Raw genomic sequence first — 21224 nt, forward strand, 5'->3', positions numbered from 1 at the left:
GACGTCAGTTATCTGTACACATGTCAATTAAATTTGCAAAACCATCAGTTCAGATACAATTAAACTGGAAGTGCACATAGAACAATGTTATTCATAACACCCAGGCTGAATAAAGGTATGTGATCATTTTAATACGTTGTAATAAATAAAAAAGCACTATAATGTGAATATATATGATATATTTAATGCGTATATACTAATGATATACCAATAAACAGAACATCATAATTTTATGAAGCACAGATTTATTCACACCACCAGACTACATTGTAAAACACTAATATGCCTCAGTTGCTTTGTGTGTATTCTTCATGAGTTAAAGCAGCTCTTACATTCATACAGACGGGATCATCACAGACATTTTGTAATATTTTGACCAAATCAGAGAAGAAAACAACACAAGCATTTAAAACTTCTAAATGAGAGATGTTTACGGTGATGTACCGGTAGGCATTTGCACTTGCCGGTGACACAACAGACTCGCAATTGTGAATAAAATCTGCCAATATTTGTGGTGGACCTGTATACACCTTTCCTGGGACTTTGCACAACTCAAAATCATTTTCTTTGTTTTTCTTGATTGTTTTACAGTTGTTTTTCCATTCACCACCATTGTTTCCTCCTGGTGATGGTCACAAATACAGCAGATGAGGGGAAAAGTGATGTCACTGAAACAGGTCAATAGGAAGTGTAATCGAGCATGAAATCATGATCGCCAAGGAGACTGCAGTTGTCAAGTTTATATAGTGGAAAAAGGAGTTATATTTTGGTCTGTTCTCATCCAAAACTGATTGGATTACTTCAGAAGACAATTATTAAACCACTGGAGTCTTATGGATTACTTTTATGATGACTTTATCTCCTTTTTTAGGAGCTTCAAAGTTTTGGTCACCATTCACTTACATTGTATGGACCTACAGAGTTGAGCTATTCTACTAAAAATCTTCATTTGTGTTCTGCAGAAGAAAGTAAGTCATACACATCTGGAATGGCATGAGGGTGAGTAAATGATGAATTTACATTTTTGGATGAACTATCCCTTTAAGACATGTTTAAAAAAAAAAAAATTGCCGTTTATATTGTCATTTTACTAAAGCCAAGAAAAATTAAAATATTATCCGTAAATATGTACTTTGTATTAAATGGACAGCATGTCTTTGTGTATTCCAGCCACTATTAGAGTAATGTTACATGTGTACCTAGATATAACCTGAATTAAAACATTTTCAATTGTATTGAAATTTGTACACTCTAGAAAGCAGAATGAATTACCGGTATGTCAAACTCTGTTTAAAAAAAAAAAAAATAATTCTCTGAAATTTTCCACAGACCCCCCTGCCACCCATTTGCGGCACCTAGACCCCAGTTTGAAAACCCCATCCAACTCTTCAGGCAGATATAAAGTACACAAGATTAGTTTTTTTGTTTAAGCATTGAAAGATTTTTAATGAATGTACATCAGATATACAGTGAAATGGATGAAACTGATGCTTCTGTTCTCAGTAAACCTTTACAAAGAAACAGACAGAACAATTGGCAATAGCAATCAGGGTTTACATTTAAGAGAATTTTTTTTACACTCAAATAAGCAGATGGACAACTTGTGGATTTCAGATTAGGACTTTCTCTCACAATTCATCAACAAATGGTGTGTTTGCCAGATGTCCACAACTTGACATGGTCTTCTTGCTTTCAACAAACTTCTTTGCAGCCTGTAGAAAAAGATGAGTTCTTCTGTCAAATGTCACTCATTTTTTGTGTTTTTATTTACTACTTGAGCAACAATAGCAAAACTATTCTAATAAATGGATAGGATATGTAGACTTCTCCCAAATGGAACTATATACAAACTGCTGCAAATGAAATCGAATATTAGCTGTCGCATCCTGACGTTGGACACCAAGTAATACTCAGTGAAAGTAATGTAGTGCAATAAACCATAAGATGCTGTGCGTTACAGTGGTTTACCTTGGTTAAGGGGGTTTCAACTTTGCATTGTACCTTTGTATCGAACACCCCCTTAGGAGGTAACATGACTGTATCCTTCGGCCTCGAGGCATATTGCTTTAGTTTAATCTGTACATACAGTAGACCTATATTTTCTATATTCCATGTTTGTCCAAAAGAGACATGCTGTTGATTCAAGTGTTGTGCGCATGACTGTCTCAAAAGCAGAGAATAATCTGATGACTAATGTGGTTTTCTTGCATTGTCAGATTTATACGCTGATTTTTGGTAGTTTAAAATGTTTACTGTGCATGTAAACACACTAATTTTTCACAATAGAGTAATGAGAATTATTTTGTTTGCGTTATGGTAATGAAGCCTAATTGTCATGAAAATGTCATAATGAAAAAAAATGTACATTCCTAAAAATAGGCTTAAACTATTTATTTTTTGGTGGGTGAATATGACCCAGACATTTCTTGACAAGTTTTGTGCCATTCAATCAAATAGTTTTCATTATCTCACATCGACTAATCAGTTACAGAACATCAAATAGGAGTTGTTGACATCAGTCATGAGTTAATGATTTCTTTTTCACTGGGGAAGAAGTCTGCACTTTTTCAAAAGATTATTGTTAATTCCTCTTTTAATAGCATGTGTGTCTTACATTGACAACATCACTGGAGGTCACAGCATCGATGCTCTGCGTCACAGACTCTGGTGAGATGTACGCTCCACTGCTCAGCACCTGAACACCCAGTTCCTCCAGCAAACCCTCTGAACTCTCCAAAGACATCAGATAATCAGCCTTCAACTGGTTCCTGAAAAGTACAACACCAGACCCTTCAATCAACTGACCTTTTCATCTGCCAAGACAAGTTGGGATAATGTTAACAGTTAAAGGCATAAAAATCACATTTTTGGGGAGTGCTTGTTGAATCTGTCCAAAAGAGGTTGCTGTCACTGCATTAACAACTAGTTCAGGTTCTGTACACACTACGTGGATTTAATAGAAATTAATATCATAATATGAATCCTGTAAAAAAAAACTAAACTTTGTGTGTACAGAACAGGATTAACAGGGTTCGTACAAGGTGCTTGAATTTGGCTTTTTGAAATTTAAGTCCTGGAAAACTCTTGAAAATAGCCATTTTCACCAAGAGGTGCTTAAAAAGTTCTTGAATTATAGAAAATCTTAAAATACGTTACGTTTACTAAACGTCACGTGGCACCTGTTACTTTTGGCAGCGCTGTTTAGAATGGGCCAATCACAATCAAGTGTTACTGGAGGATTTCAAAACTATATATTTTATAGATACTGCTGTTGCAGATTTAACAAATATGAATCCTTGCAACTATCACTTTTAAATACAATTTACTCTCCAGAGTGAAAAAATGATGAGATGTAAAACATTTTGAATGCAGATCAATGGAGGATTCAGTTTTGAGCAGTCTAGTGCCTCATGCTGTCTCACAAAATAGGTTATTTCTGACAACATTTGGGTCAATATGTCCCTCGACTTTTAGTCATGAAAAAGCTTTCAAACAGCGAAAAAAAAAAAACAATTTTTATAACCTAACCTTTAATGACATGAAATGGCTTCACTCTGTTTTGCAAATTTATTTGAAATTGTTAATTGCCTGAAAAAAATCCTTGTTCCCTTCACCTGGTACACCACTTCTATGACATGTAAACTTATGTGTATTTATTTTGTACTTATTTTTAATAAAAGCTATGTGCAAAAAAGCAAAACAAAATTATTATTAATCATTTTAATAACTGAAATAGAATGTTTGTCCCTTGATTTCATGTTATTGGTTTTATCAATGTTCAAACCTTTTTATTTTATGTTTTAAAAACTTTTTAAATACAAAAAGTTGTAGAAAATAATTTAAGGTTCAAGTTCAGAGGCTGCTTAAATATGCATATAGTGATTTTTCCCAGCATGTTAAAAAGTTAGTAATTCACATTTTAACTAATATTTTCATACAAAAATATTTGGTGTTGTACCCCATTGAACCCTCGTTAGTGTTAACTTGCTTCATTCGTGAAACAAAATTAAATAATAAAGGACAACTTGGCTGTTCTTTTATGTATAAAAATGAATGTCAACATATTATAAAAGGTTTACCCTCAGCATTTATAGGCAAAAAATGAACTAAATGGAAAATTTCAATATTTTGTACGTTGGAAAGTCACGTTTTTGAGAATGACCCATTTGCAGTTTGGGTCAGTTCCTCACATAAATCTGTTGTGTGACTTTAGAAAACATGAAACGGCTCGAGTCATATGGACTACTGTTTACAGACACAGTTATTCACTTTTGTTGGAAAGCAAAGTGCGTTTTAAGGGAGCACACTACAATTGCACATCACTTTCGTCATGAATGAACCAAGAATTGTTACTGTGAGAATATGTAGTTAAAGATGCACACTGAGATATCATGGTGTTTTATAAAAATAAATTAACTGAATAAAATATTTTTATTTAAAATGAACAAAGAATTTGTTTTAATGACATCAAGCATAGTCCTTGAAAACAAATAAAAATGTGCTTGAAAAGTCCTTGACATTAACTTTGAAGCATCTGCACGAACCCTGGATTAAGCACTAAGAAAAGGAGTGACAACCATATTTAACTGCAGTTGCACATGGCCTATTATGGAGGTAGATTTGTGCCAAAACTTAAACAAATAGAACGTTTTGCAAACAAACAATCCGCATTGCAAAGGAAAATTCGATTCTGAAACTAAGCGATTTGCAAATACGAAGGGTCATTTATTTTTTGTTGAGAAAATGAAGAGTAGTTATGTACTAATGACTTAAATGCGCTGTTTTACAAATGTAAAAATGTATTTGAGTCTACATCATATTTCACAAATAAATACAATCTATTCTACAAATTCTACTGTATCGTTGAAGAAATGTTAACAGCTTTAGGCCAAAGGCTGAGTTTCCTGATAAAGTTGAAATTTACGCTTTAAAAGATCATCTTACATTGAACATTATTTTATGATACACAGTGCGTAAACCTGAAAGTTTCGGCTGTAGTTCAGCACTTTGGACAAGACAGCTCCTGTAACGATGCACTTTGTACTTAGTAATGAGTGATCTATGTGCTGGTTTGGGAAACGGGTGTTGCTCCATCATAACAATCATAAGTTGCTTTTTTTTTTCTCCTTTATTTTTAATTAGTCAATTTGTTTAATGTTTATAACCTTTTTTATATGTCCCCAATAGTCATGTATCCTGTTTGATAGACAAAATATAGTGGGACCACTGGGGTTAAGTGGAGGTCAGGGGTGGAAGGTTATTCTTTGTTCTTTTGAGAATCATTTTTGAACATTTGTAAGTGAATTCTCAGTCAGTAAGCAGCCTTCTCCACAGCAACGTAATTTCCCCATGACGCTTGTAGAAATAACAGGAAGACTTTGCTATTTTATTCTCCGTCGCTTGACTTCATTTTCAGATATTCCAGTTATTGCTGCGTTTGTTTTCGTAATCTGCAGTGGAACTGCAGGGTTTCCTCTTACATCAAAGTCCAGGATTCCCCCAATGTACGGGCACATATACGTGAACGTGAAGGACAGTCAACATTTTACACTGGTGTGTATAAATAGGTAGTTTATAGTGTATGTGCTTTTCCCACTGCTGTGTTGACTTGTTGTTGGGCTGCATCCTATGACTTCAAACACCTATCAGAACACTGCTTGTGTGTTTACATGGCAACATTAAGCCGCGTTCTTTGGGAGAAACCTTTTCAGTGTAAACGTGGTTAATGAAGCACAATAATAGACTGTCAGTTAATTGTCACGTGAAAATCATCCAAGTCAAATGACAAAGGATGTCATTTTTACAACATACACGATGAGCCAAAGCATTATGACCAACTGCCTAATATGCTGTTGGTCCTCCGTGTGCCACCAAAACAGCGCCGACCCGCCGAAGCATGTACTTTTCAAGACCCCTGAAGGTGTCCTGTGGTATCTGGCACCAAGACATTAGCACTAGATCTTTCAGGTCTTGTAAGTTGTGTGGTGGAGCCACCATGGATCAGACCTGTTAGTCCAGCACATCCCACAGATGCTAAATCGGATTGAGATTTGGGTAATTTGTAGGCCAGAGCAACACTTTGAACTCATTATGTTCCTCAAACCATTCCCAAACAATGTGTGCAGTGTGGCAGGGCGCATTATCCTGCTGAAAGAGGCTATTGCCATCAGGGAATACCATTGCTATGAAGGGGTTTAACTGGTCTGCAACTATGTTTAGGTAGGTGGCACGTTTCAAATTGACATCCACATGAATGGCCAGACCCAGGGTTTCCCAGCAGAACATTGCCCAGAGCATCACACTCCCTCCACTGGCTTGTCGTCTTCCCACAGTGCATCCTGGTGCCATCACTTGCCCAGGTAAATGCCGCACACGTACACGGCCGTCCACGTAAATGTAAAAGAAAGCGTGACTCATTGGACCGGGCGACCTTTTTCCACTGCTCCAAGGTCCAGTTTCGACGCTCATGTACCCATTGTAGGTGCTTTGGACGGTAGACAAGGGTCATCATGGGCACTCCGACCGGTCTGTGGCTACGCAGCCCCATACACAGCAGGGTGCAATGCACGGTGTTGCGACACATTCTTCCCGTAACCATCATTAAACGTTTCTGTGACTTGTGCAATAGTAGACCTTCTGTCAGTTCAGACCAGACGGGATAGCCTTCGTTGCCCTCACGCATCAATGAGCCTTGGGCGCCAGACACCCATTCGCCAGTTTGTGGTTTGTCCCTCCTCGGACCCCTGTTGGTCGGTACTCACCACTGCTGACCGGGAGCATTCCACAAGCCTTACAGTGTCAGAGATGCTCTGACCCAGTCGTCTGGCCATAACAATTTGGCCCTTTGCTTACTATCTAATCTACCCAGACCTTGACATATGGCCTTGTTAGTAGATGATCAACATTATTCGCTTCACCTGTGAGTGGTCATAATGTTTTGGTTCATCAGTGTCTCATTACTAGAAAGGGTCTCGTTTTTACTAGAAAATAAGTTGTTTATGCCACAAAATATGTAGTAATAATATACATAAAACAATAAGCATAACTGAGTGGAAAAATATGAAGTATGTGGCAGCACTGCGCCATCTCCTGTTTTAAAAGAGGACTTTGCTCAGCCCATTTGTGAGAAAATCTGCTCAGATGCATTTGTGAACCAGTGATTGAGAAAATCATGCCAAAAGTCACGTGAACACAAGTGCTATGCATTTGTTCACATAGGATTTTGTATTTGTTCAACGATCCTGTAGAATTTGTAGAATAGATTGCATTTATTTGTAAAATATGATGTACTGTAGGCTCATATGAAACACATTTTTATATTTGTAAAATACACCTCATTTTTTTGTTAAGCCAGTGGTACACAACAACTACCCTTCATTTTCTCTCAAATGGCCCTTTGTATTTGCAAATTGCTTTGTTGTTTGTCTTTTTTTTTTTTTATTTTGCTTTGCGAAGCAGACTGTGTTTGTTTGCAAAATGTTCCATTTATTTCTTTAGTTTAGGCACAAATCTGGCTCCATACTGTCTTAAAGGCTTTATGACATGCTGATGCGGCTGGTGTTAATAGACTCTACACTCACTTCGCTCTGGTGAGGTCATCTGCTGTAAGTTTTCCTTCAGCTAAAGCAGTCACCTGTGCCATTGCTGCATTGATCACCTGCAGAGAGATCAATGATGTCATCAGTCACTCACTGTCAGCTCTGATTGGCAGGAACAGGTCACATGCTCTGCCAGAAATGCATTCTCAGCTTTAAAAGAAACCCATATAACTTTATCTCCTTTGTAACATAAAAGGTGAATTCTTGAATTTCATGGAGCTCTTTTCCATACATTGACAGTTCATAGTGACTACGTCTGTCAAGCTCCAAAAAGTCAAATAAATACATAAACATCATACAAATTTCATAAATGTAGTCTATATGATCTTTGACCACAACAGCACATGCATTTAGAGCTTCACAGACATGTTTACTATGAACTGTCCTTGTATGGAAAATATTTTTTTAAATGTCCTCTTTTGTGTTCCACAGAAAAAGTAACAGCATAGCTGTTTGGAACAACACAAGTGTAAGTAAATTAGACAATCTTTATTTTTGGGTGAACTACTATAACCAAACGAGCTAGACCGAAGCTGGTGCCTTTCCTGGTCACAGAACGCTCACCTCTCCGGCCGCGTCTGCTTGTGAGATGATGTAGACTCCAAAGAGTCCAGAGTCAGAGTAGGTAGCACTGAAAGCAGTGGCCTGTAAGGGAAATTAGTTGAAACCATTTAACCCTTAATCTCTTATCCAAACATCAGTACTTTGAGAAAGTACGATCACGAATGACTGGGGCTGAACTCACATCGAACGGCTGTGCGGTGGCTTTAGCGATGCCCTGGCTGAGTTTGCTGGTGATGTTGGATCCTCTCTTGATGTGCGGTCCGGCTCCCAGAACCCTCTGTAGCACGCTGAAGGCATTGGCCTCTGCAGAGCCCATCAAGGCTCCTTCACATGCCACCAGTGCATGAACCAGACCCCCTCCATTCTGCACACGCATCTCACCTGCACACAAACCACACATCACTTCAATACTAGAGATCAGTAATTGGGTGAATATCACAATTTAAAAAAACAATACGTCCAGGTCACTTCGTCCTTTCATTCCACCGCAAAAATCAAAGGGAAAAAATAAGCAATTATACACTATATTGCCAAAAGTATTCGCTCATCTGCCTTTAGACGCACATGAACTTAAGTGACATCCCATTCTTAATCCATAGGGTTTAATATGACGTCAGCCCACCCTTTGCAGCTATAACAGCTTCAACTCTTCTGGGAAGGCTTTCCACAAGGTTTAGGAGTGTGTTTATGGGAATTTTTGACTATTCTTCCAGAAGCGCATTTGTGAGGTCAGACACTGATGTTGGACGAGAAGGCCTGGCTCGCAGTCTTCGCTCTAATTCATCCCAAAGGTGCTCTATCGGGTTGAGGTCAGGACTCTGTGCAGGCCAGTCAAGTTCTTCCACACCAAACTCGCTCATCCATGTCTTTCTGGACCTTGCTTTGTGCACTGGTGCACAGTCATGTTGGAACAGGAAGGGGCCATCCCCAAACTGTTCCCACAAAGTTGGGAGCATGGAATTGTCCAAAATCTCTTGGTATGCTGAAGCATTCAGAGTTCCTTTCACTGGAACTAAGGGGCCAAGCCCAGCTCCTGAAAAACAACCCCACACCATAATCCCCCTCCACCAAACTTCACAGTTGGCACAATGCAGTCAGACAAGTACCGTTCTCCTGGCAACCGCCAAACCCAGACTCGTCCATCAGATTGCCAGATGGAGAAGCGTGATTCGTCACTCCAGAGAACACGTCTCCACTGCTCTAGAGTCCAGTGGCGGCGTGCTTTACACCACTGCATCCGACGCTTTGCATTGCACTTGGTGATGTATGGCTTGGATGCAGCTGCTCGGCCATAGAAACCCATTCCATGAAGCTCTCTACGCACTGTTCTTGAGCTAATCTGAAGGCCACATGAACTTTGGAGGTCTGTAGCGATTGACTCTGCAGAAAGTTGGCGACCTCTGCACACTATGCACCTCAGCATCCGCTGACCCCGCTCTGTCATTTTACGTGGCCTACCACTTCGTGGCTGAGTTGCTGTCATTCCCAATCGCTTCCACTTTGTTATAATACCACTGACAGTTGACTGTGGAATATTTAGTAGCGAGGAAATTTCACGACTGGACCTGCACAGGTGGCATCCTATCACAGTACCACGCTGGAATTCACTGAGCTCCTGAGAGCGGCCCATTCTTTCACAAATGTTTGTAGAAGCAGTCTGCATGCCTAGGTGCTTCATTTTATACACCTGTGGCCATGGAAGTGATTGGAACACCTGAATTCAATTATTTGGATGGGTGAGCGAATACTTTTGGCAATATAGTGTATTTTGCATCAAGATAATGAAGCCTATTTTAGGACAATCTGCATTGTGACATTATTTAAATGACAATTTTTGCTTTATTTTATATAGAAATTAATAGATTTCCATACATTTTTAAAGACCGAATTTGGTGTTTTATGACAAAAAAGTTTTACCTTCATTACAAGCATCATTCCACCCAACCATAATGAAACAACTGGATTAAAATAATAAATGTTGGTGTACTCACCTCCGCGGTAAACTGCTTTAGCTGCTGGTGCTCCAGCCCCTTTATGAGCACTGAAGAACTGCTCGCCCGCCTGCTTCAGAGTGGAGTGACAGACCCCTATGCAGACACACACACACTCAGCAAGTAATTTTTACATACTTCTGCTAGGGATGTGCATGACTAATCAACTAATCGAGTACTCGTTCTGCACCAGCTAATCGATTATTAAAAACACTATTTGAATATTGCTAATATTTTGCACATTTGCCTGCCATAAGCAGCGCTGAATACTGTGCTTTACCTCTTAATCTCTCACCAAATCTTGCAGTGACAATTGAGTTCACTGGTGGGCGCTGTTGCATGTCGTCGAGGTGTTGGCTGAAAGAAGGAATTATGATGGTGTCTTTGGCCAAATGTGCAGTCAAGTGTAACAATACTTGTTTTATATTTATTCTTATTGAACTACTGTATTGGTATTTGGTTCTTGTTGGAGTCATGCAAACCAACAGATGAGGACTTTTATGGTGGAAAGATAATGCAAAGCGGTACAAGAAACTCAGAAGCTTATCAGACAAGTATGCGTGTATGTGCCCGAAATCTCTGAACACATACATTTTTTAAAAAGCCAACTTTCACCACTTGTTTTTTTAAATAACAACATGTTAAATGATAAAAATGTAAAAGCCTTTATGTAGACTCAGAGTTTATATACTGTATATGCGTTACCCTAATGACATCAGCACTGGTTTTTAGGTTTCTGAGCTCTGGGTGAGTGAGTGCAAATGTTTTACTTTTAAATCTTTCTTTCTAGTTCATTCCAGCACATTTTGAGCCACATTTTTGAGGTTGCATTTCAGTGCTATGTAATTTCCGTAACATTTTAGAGGTTAAGTTTATATCACTCAAACAATATTCAGTCACATAAGCTGTTACTTTCTGTACAAAGCTAACTTATGTCAAAGTATGATGAACAAATGGTCTCCCTTCTTTACTTTAAGCACCAAAAATAATGTGCTAAGAATGTGACAGTTATGGACGCTTCATATAAAATCATATGGATTTCAATGAGAATCATGATGATTCTGATAGATCGCTGACTATTGCTTTGATCTGTGATGTTTGATCTATAGCCAACATTTGGAAAGGGATCATTTTGACAAACTTTGCGATTTGAATTGTAATATGATAAACATCACCTAAAATTGCTGCTCTCCTCAGCGTGTGCCACACACACCCGCTATAGGGCGTCACTCGCTCACGCGCTACTGACTGAAGCGGTCAATGCTGCAGACTATTTTAAAACGCAGCCTTTTGCGGTTTAGTAATCACACAAGGCCATTTCTCAATTTCAGTCTTATTTTAATCCATCATACAGCCTTTATGGATATCATACCCATGTCTCGTAGGTCAAAGTCTGCAGGTTTCAAAGCATTCTGGATGGTTTTCCCTCATAATTTAAGCGCTGCTTTCACAACTGTCATATCCGTAACAAAGAGATGTCACATTCATAATGCCGGTTTTACCCATTTATGTGAAAACAACAATGAATAAAAATTTAATATTAAATGTTCTTAGGAGTGCCAACCCTTTTACATTCTGTGGCTATTATTTCTGGATTGTGCATTTCAATTCACACAGCTTTTAAAAATATCCTTTTGTGAACCGCAGAAGAAAGTCATATGATTTGGAAGACAAGAGGGTCAGTAAGTAATGACAGAATTGTGGGTGAAATATTCCTTTAAGATTGCCGTGATCTTAACAATGTTACTTTATTTTAAATGGTCGGTGATATTATTGCAAATATATTGCCCAGCATGATCAACTCTTTCATGAGTAATACTCACCTAATCCAACGAGAGCCATTCTTGCACTGGTGTAATTACTCGCAAAGAATCGTTGCAGCTACAGATTGAGAGCAGAAAGAGAAGACTGCAATGTTTGTATAAGGTTTAACTTAAATATATAAAGGCAACATAATTATTCGTTCTTAGACTGAATCATTCTGAGAAGCTGTGTGTCACTTACATGATCAACACCAATTTTGCCCACCATGTAGTCTGGACAGTATAGTGAGTTGGACAGAGCATTCTTATAAGCAGCTTCATGCAACTTCTCCAGAACACCTGCACACACAAAACACATATTATTAGCACAAGATTCCTGCCAGTCATCAAAGATATGAGCTAGGCCGGTACTATACTTGGGCAGAATACAAAATTAAATAATTGCAGATGGCAGATTAATTGAAAAAAATTGATTGGCCTTTTAACTATTTTTGCACTACTTTTACTACACTTTTTGGTGTGAGATCTTGACAATAAAAGGAAACTGAAGGCATCATACATAAACTCATGATGGTAAATTTTCCACTGAAGTAAAAGTTGTTAGAAGGCAAACAAGTTTTCTTTGTGAAACTTTTGTATGTCTTTTTACAATTCGATTTAAACCATATACAGTGCATTCAGAAAGTATTCAGACCCCTTCATTTTTTACATTTTGTTATGTTGCAGCCTTATGCTAAAATGCTTTAAAAAAAAATTCACATCAATCTACACTCCATACCCCATAATGACAAAGCAAAAACCAGATTTTTGATAACTTTGCAAATTTATTAAAAAGAAAAAACTGAAATATCACATTGGCATAAGTATTCAGACCCTTTGCTATGTCACTTGAAATTTAGCTCAGGTGCATCCCATTTCTCTGGATTATCTTTGAGATGTTTCTGCACTTTGATAGGAGTCCACCTGTGGCAAATTCGATTGAATGGACATGATTTGGAAAGACACACACCTGTCTATATAAGGTCTCACTGCTGAAAATGCATATCAGAGCAAAAACCAAGCCATGAGGTCAAATGAACTGCCTGTAGAGCTCAGAGACAGGATTGTGTCAAGGCACAGATCTGGGGAAGGCTACATAAAAAAAAAAAAATTAAAACAAATGTCAGCTGCATTGAAGGTTCCCAAGAGCACAGTGGCCTCCATAATTCTTAAATGGAAGTTTAGAACAACCAAGACTCTTCCTAGAGCTGGCCGCCTGGCCAAACTGAGCAATCGGTGGAAAAGGGACTTGGTAAGGGGTGACCAAGAACCCGAAGGTCACTCAGTTTGAGGTCCAGAGATCATGTGTGGAGATGGGAGAAACTTGCGGAAAAACAACCATCACTGCAACACTCCACCAATCTGGACTTTATGGCAGAGTGGCCAGAAGGAAGCCTCTCCTGAGTGCGAGACACATTTAAAAGCACCTATAGGACTCTCAGACCATGAGAAACAAGATTCTCTGGTCTGATGAAATGAAGATTGAACTGTTTGGCCTCAATTCCAGGTGTCATGTCTGGTGGAACCAAGGCAATGCTCATCATCTGCGCAATACCATCCCAACGGTGAAGCATGGTGGTGATGGTAGGATCATGCTGTGGGGGTGTTTTTCAGCAGCAGGGACTGGGGGACTGGCCAAGGTTGAAGAAACGCTGAACGTAAAAAAAATACAGAGATATCCTTAAAGAAACCTGGTCCAAAGTGCTCAGGACCTCAGAGTGGCTTAGAGATAACTCTGTGAATGTCCTTGAGTGGTCCAGCCAGAGCCCGGACTTTAACCCAATTGAACATCTCTGGAGAGACCTGAAAATGGCTGTTCACCAATGGTCCCATCCAACCTGACAGAGCTCGAGAGGATCTGCAGAGAAGAATGGCAGAAAAACCCCAAATCCAGGTGTGCAAAGTTTGTCGCATCATACCCAAAAAGAGTCGAGGCTGTAATCACTGCCAAAGGTTCTTCAACTAAGTACTGAGTTAAGGCCTTTTTACATCAAATCCACACCAAATCCAACGAACATCTGACGGAAGGTCTATTCACGCAGTTATCAAAAATCTGGTTTTTGCTTTGTCATTATGGGATGTGGAGTGTAGATTGAGGTGGAAAAAAAAAATGCAACAAAACAAAATGTGAAAAAAATAAAATAAGGGATCTGAATACTTTCTGAATGCACTGTATAATGTTGTAGTTCCCAGTTAAGTTACCAGCCAACATATTTGCTAACCAAAGTAAATTTTTATTTTAATTCGGCACTTGCAAATGTTAATTTTGGACCCTGTAGGATGAAAGGAATGTGAATTTACCTATTTGTGGACTCTGGTCTGCCACAGCCTTGTCTATCTTGACCCTCGGCGAGATGTCAGACAACTCCCACGGCCTGAAGTCAGGAGCAGTGGTCACACTTATCAGGTACTCGATGACGGAGTCACTGCAAACAACAAAAAACAAGTTTGTTTTTCAAGCATGCTAGCATCTAGCAAAAACACTGTCATAATCAGCTACAACATGCTAACAACGACTAGAAACTAGCCAGAACACCCTAGCAACTAGCTAAAACATGATAGCAATAGGGTTGCCAACTGTCCCATATTTGAGGGAACAAAATTGTGCTCTGTATAAAATCCAAACAGGATGCCGTTTTTTTAGCATCTCACACATGAACTGTTGAGAATGTTTCACAAACTGAGAAAAATGGACCTGAAACACAGACACCTTTTGCGTGAGTTTTGTGAGATATCGACTGTTAAACGTTACAGGGACGCCACACTTGATAGAAGAGGCCAGGGGAAAGATCAGTGAAAAGGAGGAGAATTTTGTTAAATATATAGCATGAGTGCATGATTTTGTTTCTCACCATTGTGAGTCAAATAGACCATTTCATGTTAAGCATTTGCTCACCCATAAAAATCCAATATAATGCATTTTTGATTAAAACAGTACGAAGACTTGTACGGAGACAGTGGCCCTGGAAGGCCTTTTTTGTTTTATCTTATGTTATTATTATTTTTTAATATACACCATTCTTAACAGTATTATACTACAAACTGATGACCCCAATTTTAAACAGAAAGCCGGTTCATTGACTTTTACAATTAAAAACGGAAAAGGCTTAAGCTTGATTATGGGGGAAGAAAAATCTTGACAGAAAAATACTGTCTTTCATCATTGATTTCAGCTTTGTTAATTTGTCAAAAAGTAGTGCTTATTACAAGTGAAGATGGTTCTTCCTGGTTGTTGTATTAAACCAGTTTTCATTTTGATATTATTAGGGGCCATTCACACCAAACACATGAGGCCATCCGCCCTGTTTTTCAATTGTTTTCCTATGTAAACAAGCTCTAGGTATGGCTGCGCGATCATTGTAAAAATCATAATTACATCATACGTGTTTAGCACACACACATATGCTGCCTGTCAATCAAACAGGGCGCAGCTGTTACTAGATCACTAGCGAATTATAAAATTACATGTTCTTCATTACTTTCAACAGCAGAATAAGAATATTAACTTTCTAATAAGTGACACAGGCCTAGGCTATCACAAATATAGCTGATTATTTCTTTGTTATTGACATTTTAATCAGTCTGCTTGTCCGGTCGAGCAAGTAAAATTCTCTTTCACCTTCCCCTTCAAAAATCCACTTGTCCCGGACAAGCGTTAATGTTGAGCCCTGATTAAATATTGTATTCAACATTCTCCGATAACAATTTTTTTCTTCTGCAGTATAGCTCCTAAAGAATGTGCATTGTTTTAAAGGAGTTTTAGATATTATTTTGGAAAACAAGCCAAAACAGACTAATCAAAAACGTATTTTGTTGCAGTGTATAATGAGCTAAGACTACACTCTCTCACCTTTATGTTCACTTCGATCCATCTTTAACTCACAACAAACAAATTTTCTCTTCTTATTAGAGCTGTGTATCACAAATTTTCTTCATGATAAGATACACAGTGAACATGACATATATTGTACTTCACTACGTCGTGAGTCATCCCGTTATAATCTAGCTGCAGCAAACACGTGCGAGTGTATCTGCGCCAGAGTGCACATCAGCCGGGAGAAAATTCAATCTCTTCCCCGGTCACTTCACGTAATTCATAAACGCGGCGCTGCCCACACAGAGAAATGCCAGTTTCTGAGTTTATTTTCATAACCCGCTTCCTTATTATTTGAACTTTAATAAAGGATGCTTTAAAGATATATAACGCTGGGGTGTTTCATTGCGAAATGGAAAGCGGCACAATAATAGTTTTTTCTCGATTATCTTGTTTTCATAATCGTTGGAAGCCAAAATCGTAATTTAAAATAAAATTAGATTAAGCGCCCAGCCCTAGGTGGACCTCTATCCCCTTTTCTCAATTCCCACTACTTACTAGGTCCTCGTGGTGGCACGGTTACTCACATCAATCCGGGTGGTGGAGGACAAGTCTCAGTTGCCTCTGCTTCTGAGAGTCAATCCACACATCTTATCACGTGGCTCGTTGTGCATGACACCGCGGAGACTCCCAGCATGTGGAGGCTCATGCTACTCTCCGCGATCTACGCACAACTTACCACGCACCCCATTGTGAGTGAAAACCACTAATCGCGTCCACGAGGAGCTTACCCCATGTGACTCAACCGGGCCAATTTGGTTGCTTAGGAGACCTGGCTGGAGTTACTCAGCACACCCTGGATTCAACCTCGCAACTCCAGGGGGTGGTAGTCAGCATCAGTACTCGCCAAGCTACCAAGGCCCCCAAGGTAGACCTCTTTTACCGTTGCGCAGCATCTCACGGAGGAAATCCACTGAAAAAAAAAATCCCTGTATTTGGCTGGTAGAAAGTTGGCAACCCTAGATAGCAACTTGCTAGAACATGCTAGCAATGCCTAGCATCTAGCCAGAACACTGTAGTAACCTGCTAAAACATGCTAGCAATGGTTAGCAACTAGTGATGGGCGAAACAGGCTTCATGAAGCTTTGAAAACTTTACGAATCATTTGTTTCGAACAATGCTTCGGAGCGTGTATCAAACTGGCCAAGTCACGTGGTTTTAGCAAACGAGGCTTCATTACGTCATACTGTTTTGAAACATTTTGAAATGTTCCACGGTTGGACGCTAGGGTGCGTTGATCCCACAGTGAAACCCTGAATCAGTGTTAAATGCAGGCTGTAACGGATCTCGTGTCAGTTCAGCAATAACTTAGGTCCATAAAATCTGACTGATTTTTAATTCAGTCATTTTAAAGTCTCTGTCGATCACCTTGAGTTGTGTTCCCACATGAAAAAAAAAAGAAAAATGTTGCGTTTATGAGAAAGAAATTATAGAGAGACATAGATATTTTGTGATATTTAAAGAGCTTTATTTGTTTAACCCTACCAACGCTTACAACACTCTAGCAGCACCTCAGATGATCTTAACAACCGCTTAGTAATGCACTATTTGTCTGTCTGTCTATCTGACTTTCTGGCTGGCTTGTTCAAATGTACAGAAGAAATACTCACAAATCATCCCGCAGACAGTCCACAGAATACACCATGTGCTCCCTTGATGATGTCACACTAAAACATAAGACGAGAAGCATTAGTGTGTGTGTGTGTGTGAGAGAGTAATACAGAGCGTTTTTAAAGTAACCATTTATAAAAATAAAACTGACCTGAGACTGCCCCCCACTGCCTCCAGACCCCGACAAATCTTGAAGGCTGATGCACCTTTAGTGGTCTAAACACACAGCACAAATTACACATTTATCATGAGATGATGATATTGAATGTGTTCTGTTTTAATATCCATTATACCTCAATATTTGTGTATTTGCTCTGACATGGCTTTACAAAAATGTTACATGATTAAATTGTCCAGATATTTCGACCAGAATTAATTAGGACCAGTGGGAATGCCCACTTTGTGTCGGAGACAAAATATAACCTACATCCTCAAATAAAAGTATTTTGATTTGCTCAGTACGTACTAGATTGCCTGCTAATCGCAGCATGTGAGTGACACCCAGATTTTCTGCAGTCTCATAGCGGCTGCCTGCTTTCACAAACACAGCGACCTTAGAGACAGGCGAGTAGTTCTCCAGAGAGGCGATGAGAAGACCACTGGGGAGTTTGGACACCTCGATCACACAGTAATAAAACACACTATTAATCACTAGGAAAAATGGTGTGTGTCATCTCATTTACACTCCATTGAAAATTACAGCATACATGCATTTCCATTACCTGGACGTCCTGGGGTGTAAGGAGGACGGGTGCTGCTGCAGGCTTTCGGGTGGCCAGAGGTTCAGTCAACGCCTCACTCCTCCTCACGGCAGCATAACATCGTCTCTGTGGAGAAAAAAAAAAAAACACTGATCATGAGTAAATGATGTCTGGTGAATTCATACCCACTATTTATCATTATGAATGGGAATGATTATTTGAAAATTCCCTGATATTTCCTGTTTTCCCTTGACTGTGGACATCATGTGTTTGACCTGGACATGTCTCTCCCTGGATTGCCATGTTCACTATCACACAACTCACTACAGTAGGTCAGTTTGCGGAGTCTATCGCTTTAACTACTACAGGATCAACGTGTCATGACCTTCATCATAGAAACACAACAGCACCTCACATACACAATCAAACAGCACTGGAAGAGCAATCTGATCGCCAAGAACATCAGTCTGAATTATTCATATGGATGTTCAGATGTTTATGAGATGTTTTCAGCAGTGAGAATGAAGTTTACAGCTACTGTGTGTCAGACACCGGCTTATTAATGACACTCGACCGCTACACTTCAATGGCACATGTATGCTGCTCGTGAAAGACTATGGTTTATTTAAACGGTCGATATTAAGGAGTGCGAGTGTGGGGACTTACAGAGAGATGAGTGAAACCTCTGAATGTTTTCATGGCTCTGTTTCTCTCCTTCAGCCGCTGTGAAAGACAGATATGGCCGACCTGACGTCCTACCCAAAATCCTGCGCGCCTCAGCGACACTCCTTATATGGAGACACCGGAACTTCAAAGATGTTTAATATTCATGAGTATAAAAGCGTAAAATATTCAGGACACATACTGAACTCTCCAGAAATGTCAGCGAGACCCGCGGATACCCAAGCATGGAGACTGATGGCGTGTTTTCTTTCTCCCTCTTTGAACGTGTAAAAAATGGCAGACTATGTAGAAGGGTTCTGACTGAACTCTCCACAGATGGAGCTGTTCGGCCGTGACGTCAATTTGTGGGCGAATCCAGAAGTCTTCTTCTTCTTCTGTTTATTGGCAGATCGCACGTATTAGTGCATTACCGCCACCTGCTGACAGCTTGGATCAGAAACTCAAATCTTCTCAACTCTACCCCTCCTCCCTCCCTGACTACAGGTGCATCTCAATAAATTAGAATGTCGTGGAAAAGTTCATTTATTTCAGTAATTCAACTCAAATTGTGAAACTCGTGTATTAAATAAATTCAATGCACACAGACTGAAGTAGTTTAAGTCTTTGGTTCTTTTAATTGTGATGATTTTGGCTCACATTTAACAAAAACCCACCAATTCACTATCTCAAAAAATTAGAATACATCATAAGACCAATAAAAAAAAACATTTTTAGTGAATTGTTGGCCTTCTGGAAAGTATGTTCATTTACTCTATATGTACTCAATACTTGGTAGGGGCTCCTTCTGCTTTAATTACTGCCTCAATTCGGCGTGGCATGGAGGTGATCAGTTTGTGGCACTGCTGAGGTGGTATGGAAGCCCAGGGTTCTTTGACAGTGGCCTTCAGCTCATCTGCATTTTTTGGTCTCTTGTTTCTCATTTTCCTCTTGACAATACCCCATAGATTCTCTATGGGGTTCAGGTCTGGTGAGTTTGCTGGCCAGTCAAGCACACCAACACCATGGTCATTTAACCAACTTTTGGTGCTTTTGGCAGTGTGGGCAGGTGCCAAATCCTGCTGGAAAATGAAATCAGCATCTTTAAAAAGCTGGTCAGCTGAAGGAAGCATGAAGTGCTCCAAAATTTCTTGGTAAACGGGTGAAGTGACTTTGGTTTTCAAAAAACACAATGGACCAACACCAGCAGATGACATTGCACCCCAGATCATCACAGACTGTGGAAACTTAACACTGGACTTCAAGCAACTTGGGCTATGAGCTTCTCCACCCTTCCTCCAGACTCTAGGACCTTGGTTTCCAAATGAAATACAAAACTTGCTCTCATCTGAAAAGAGGACTTTGGACCACTGGGCAACAGTCCAGTTCTTCTTCTCCTTAGCCCAGGTAAGACGCCTCTGACGTTGTCTGTGGTTCAGGAGTGGCTTAACAAGAGGAATACGACAACTGTAGCCAAATTCCTTGACAAGTCTGTGTGTGGTGGCTCTTGATGCCTTGACCCCAGCCTCAGTCCATTCTTGAATCGATTTTGCTTGACAATCCTCATAAGGCTGCGGTTATCTCGGTTGGTTGTGCATCTTTTTCTTCCACACTTTTTCCTTCCACTCAACTTTCTGTTAACATGCTTGGATACAGCACTCTGTGAACAGCCAGCTTCTTTGGCAATGAATGTTTGTGGCTTACCCTCCTTGTGAAGGGTGTCAATGATTGTCTTGTGGACAACTGTCAGATCAGCAGTCCTCCCCATGATTGTGTAGCCTAGTGAACCAAACTGAGAGACCATTTTGAAGGCTCAGGAAACCTTTGCAGGTGTTTTGAGTTGATTAGCTGATTGGCATGTCACCATATTCTAATTTTTTGAGATAGTGAATTGGTGGGTTTTTATTAAATGTGAGCCAAAATCATCACAATTAAAAGAACCAAAGACTTAAACTACTTCAGTCTGTGTGCATTGAATTTATTTAATACATGAGTTTCACAATTTGAGTTGAATTACTGAAATAAATGAACTTTTCCACGACATTCTAATTTATTGAGATGCACCTGTATATCAGATCCGAAAGTTCAGCTCCTCATGCTTTACTTCCCAGCTCCGCACAGTTCAGAGGAGGAGGATGAAGCACACCAATAAATTGTTTATTATATAAAACACACCTTTTAATCATCCTACATTTCCTATAACTATATATATATATATATATATATATATATATATATATATATATATATATATATATCTTATATTCGTTTATATCTTATGTTCTACTCATTAGACCCATATTTTCTAGGAACCTTAATATTGCAGTAATTGTATTCTTTCCTATTTCTGGGTTTAATATATTCTTCAGTGTTAATCCTTGTTCTCCTATCCTCCTCATTTCCTCCAATAATATTTCTCTTTC

The 21224-nt window shown here is 39.3% G+C and overlaps 1 protein-coding gene across 1 annotated transcript; it reads right to left on the minus strand.

The window, feature by feature from the left end:
* Window positions 1-1417: 1417 nt before the first annotated feature.
* LOC127452303 (cytochrome b-c1 complex subunit 2, mitochondrial-like) lies at window positions 1418-19028 on the minus strand. The gene is made up of 14 exons (XM_051717685.1): window positions 18808-19028; window positions 18163-18267; window positions 17907-18056; window positions 17592-17656; window positions 17440-17496; window positions 14257-14381; window positions 12158-12255; window positions 11977-12034; window positions 10154-10249; window positions 8344-8543; window positions 8163-8243; window positions 7581-7657; window positions 2615-2768; window positions 1418-1712 (listed from the first exon to the last, which is right to left on the minus strand). Exons 1-14 carry the CDS (start codon window positions 18838-18840, stop codon window positions 1629-1631), a joined length of 1383 nt encoding a protein of 460 aa, XP_051573645.1. The 5' UTR covers window positions 18841-19028; the 3' UTR covers window positions 1418-1628.
* Window positions 19029-21224: the final 2196 nt, after the last annotated feature.

The sequence above is a fragment of the Myxocyprinus asiaticus genome, chromosome 14 (genome assembly GCF_019703515.2).
Source record: "Myxocyprinus asiaticus isolate MX2 ecotype Aquarium Trade chromosome 14, UBuf_Myxa_2, whole genome shotgun sequence".
In the NCBI taxonomy this organism is placed as follows: domain Eukaryota; kingdom Metazoa; phylum Chordata; class Actinopteri; order Cypriniformes; family Catostomidae; genus Myxocyprinus; species Myxocyprinus asiaticus.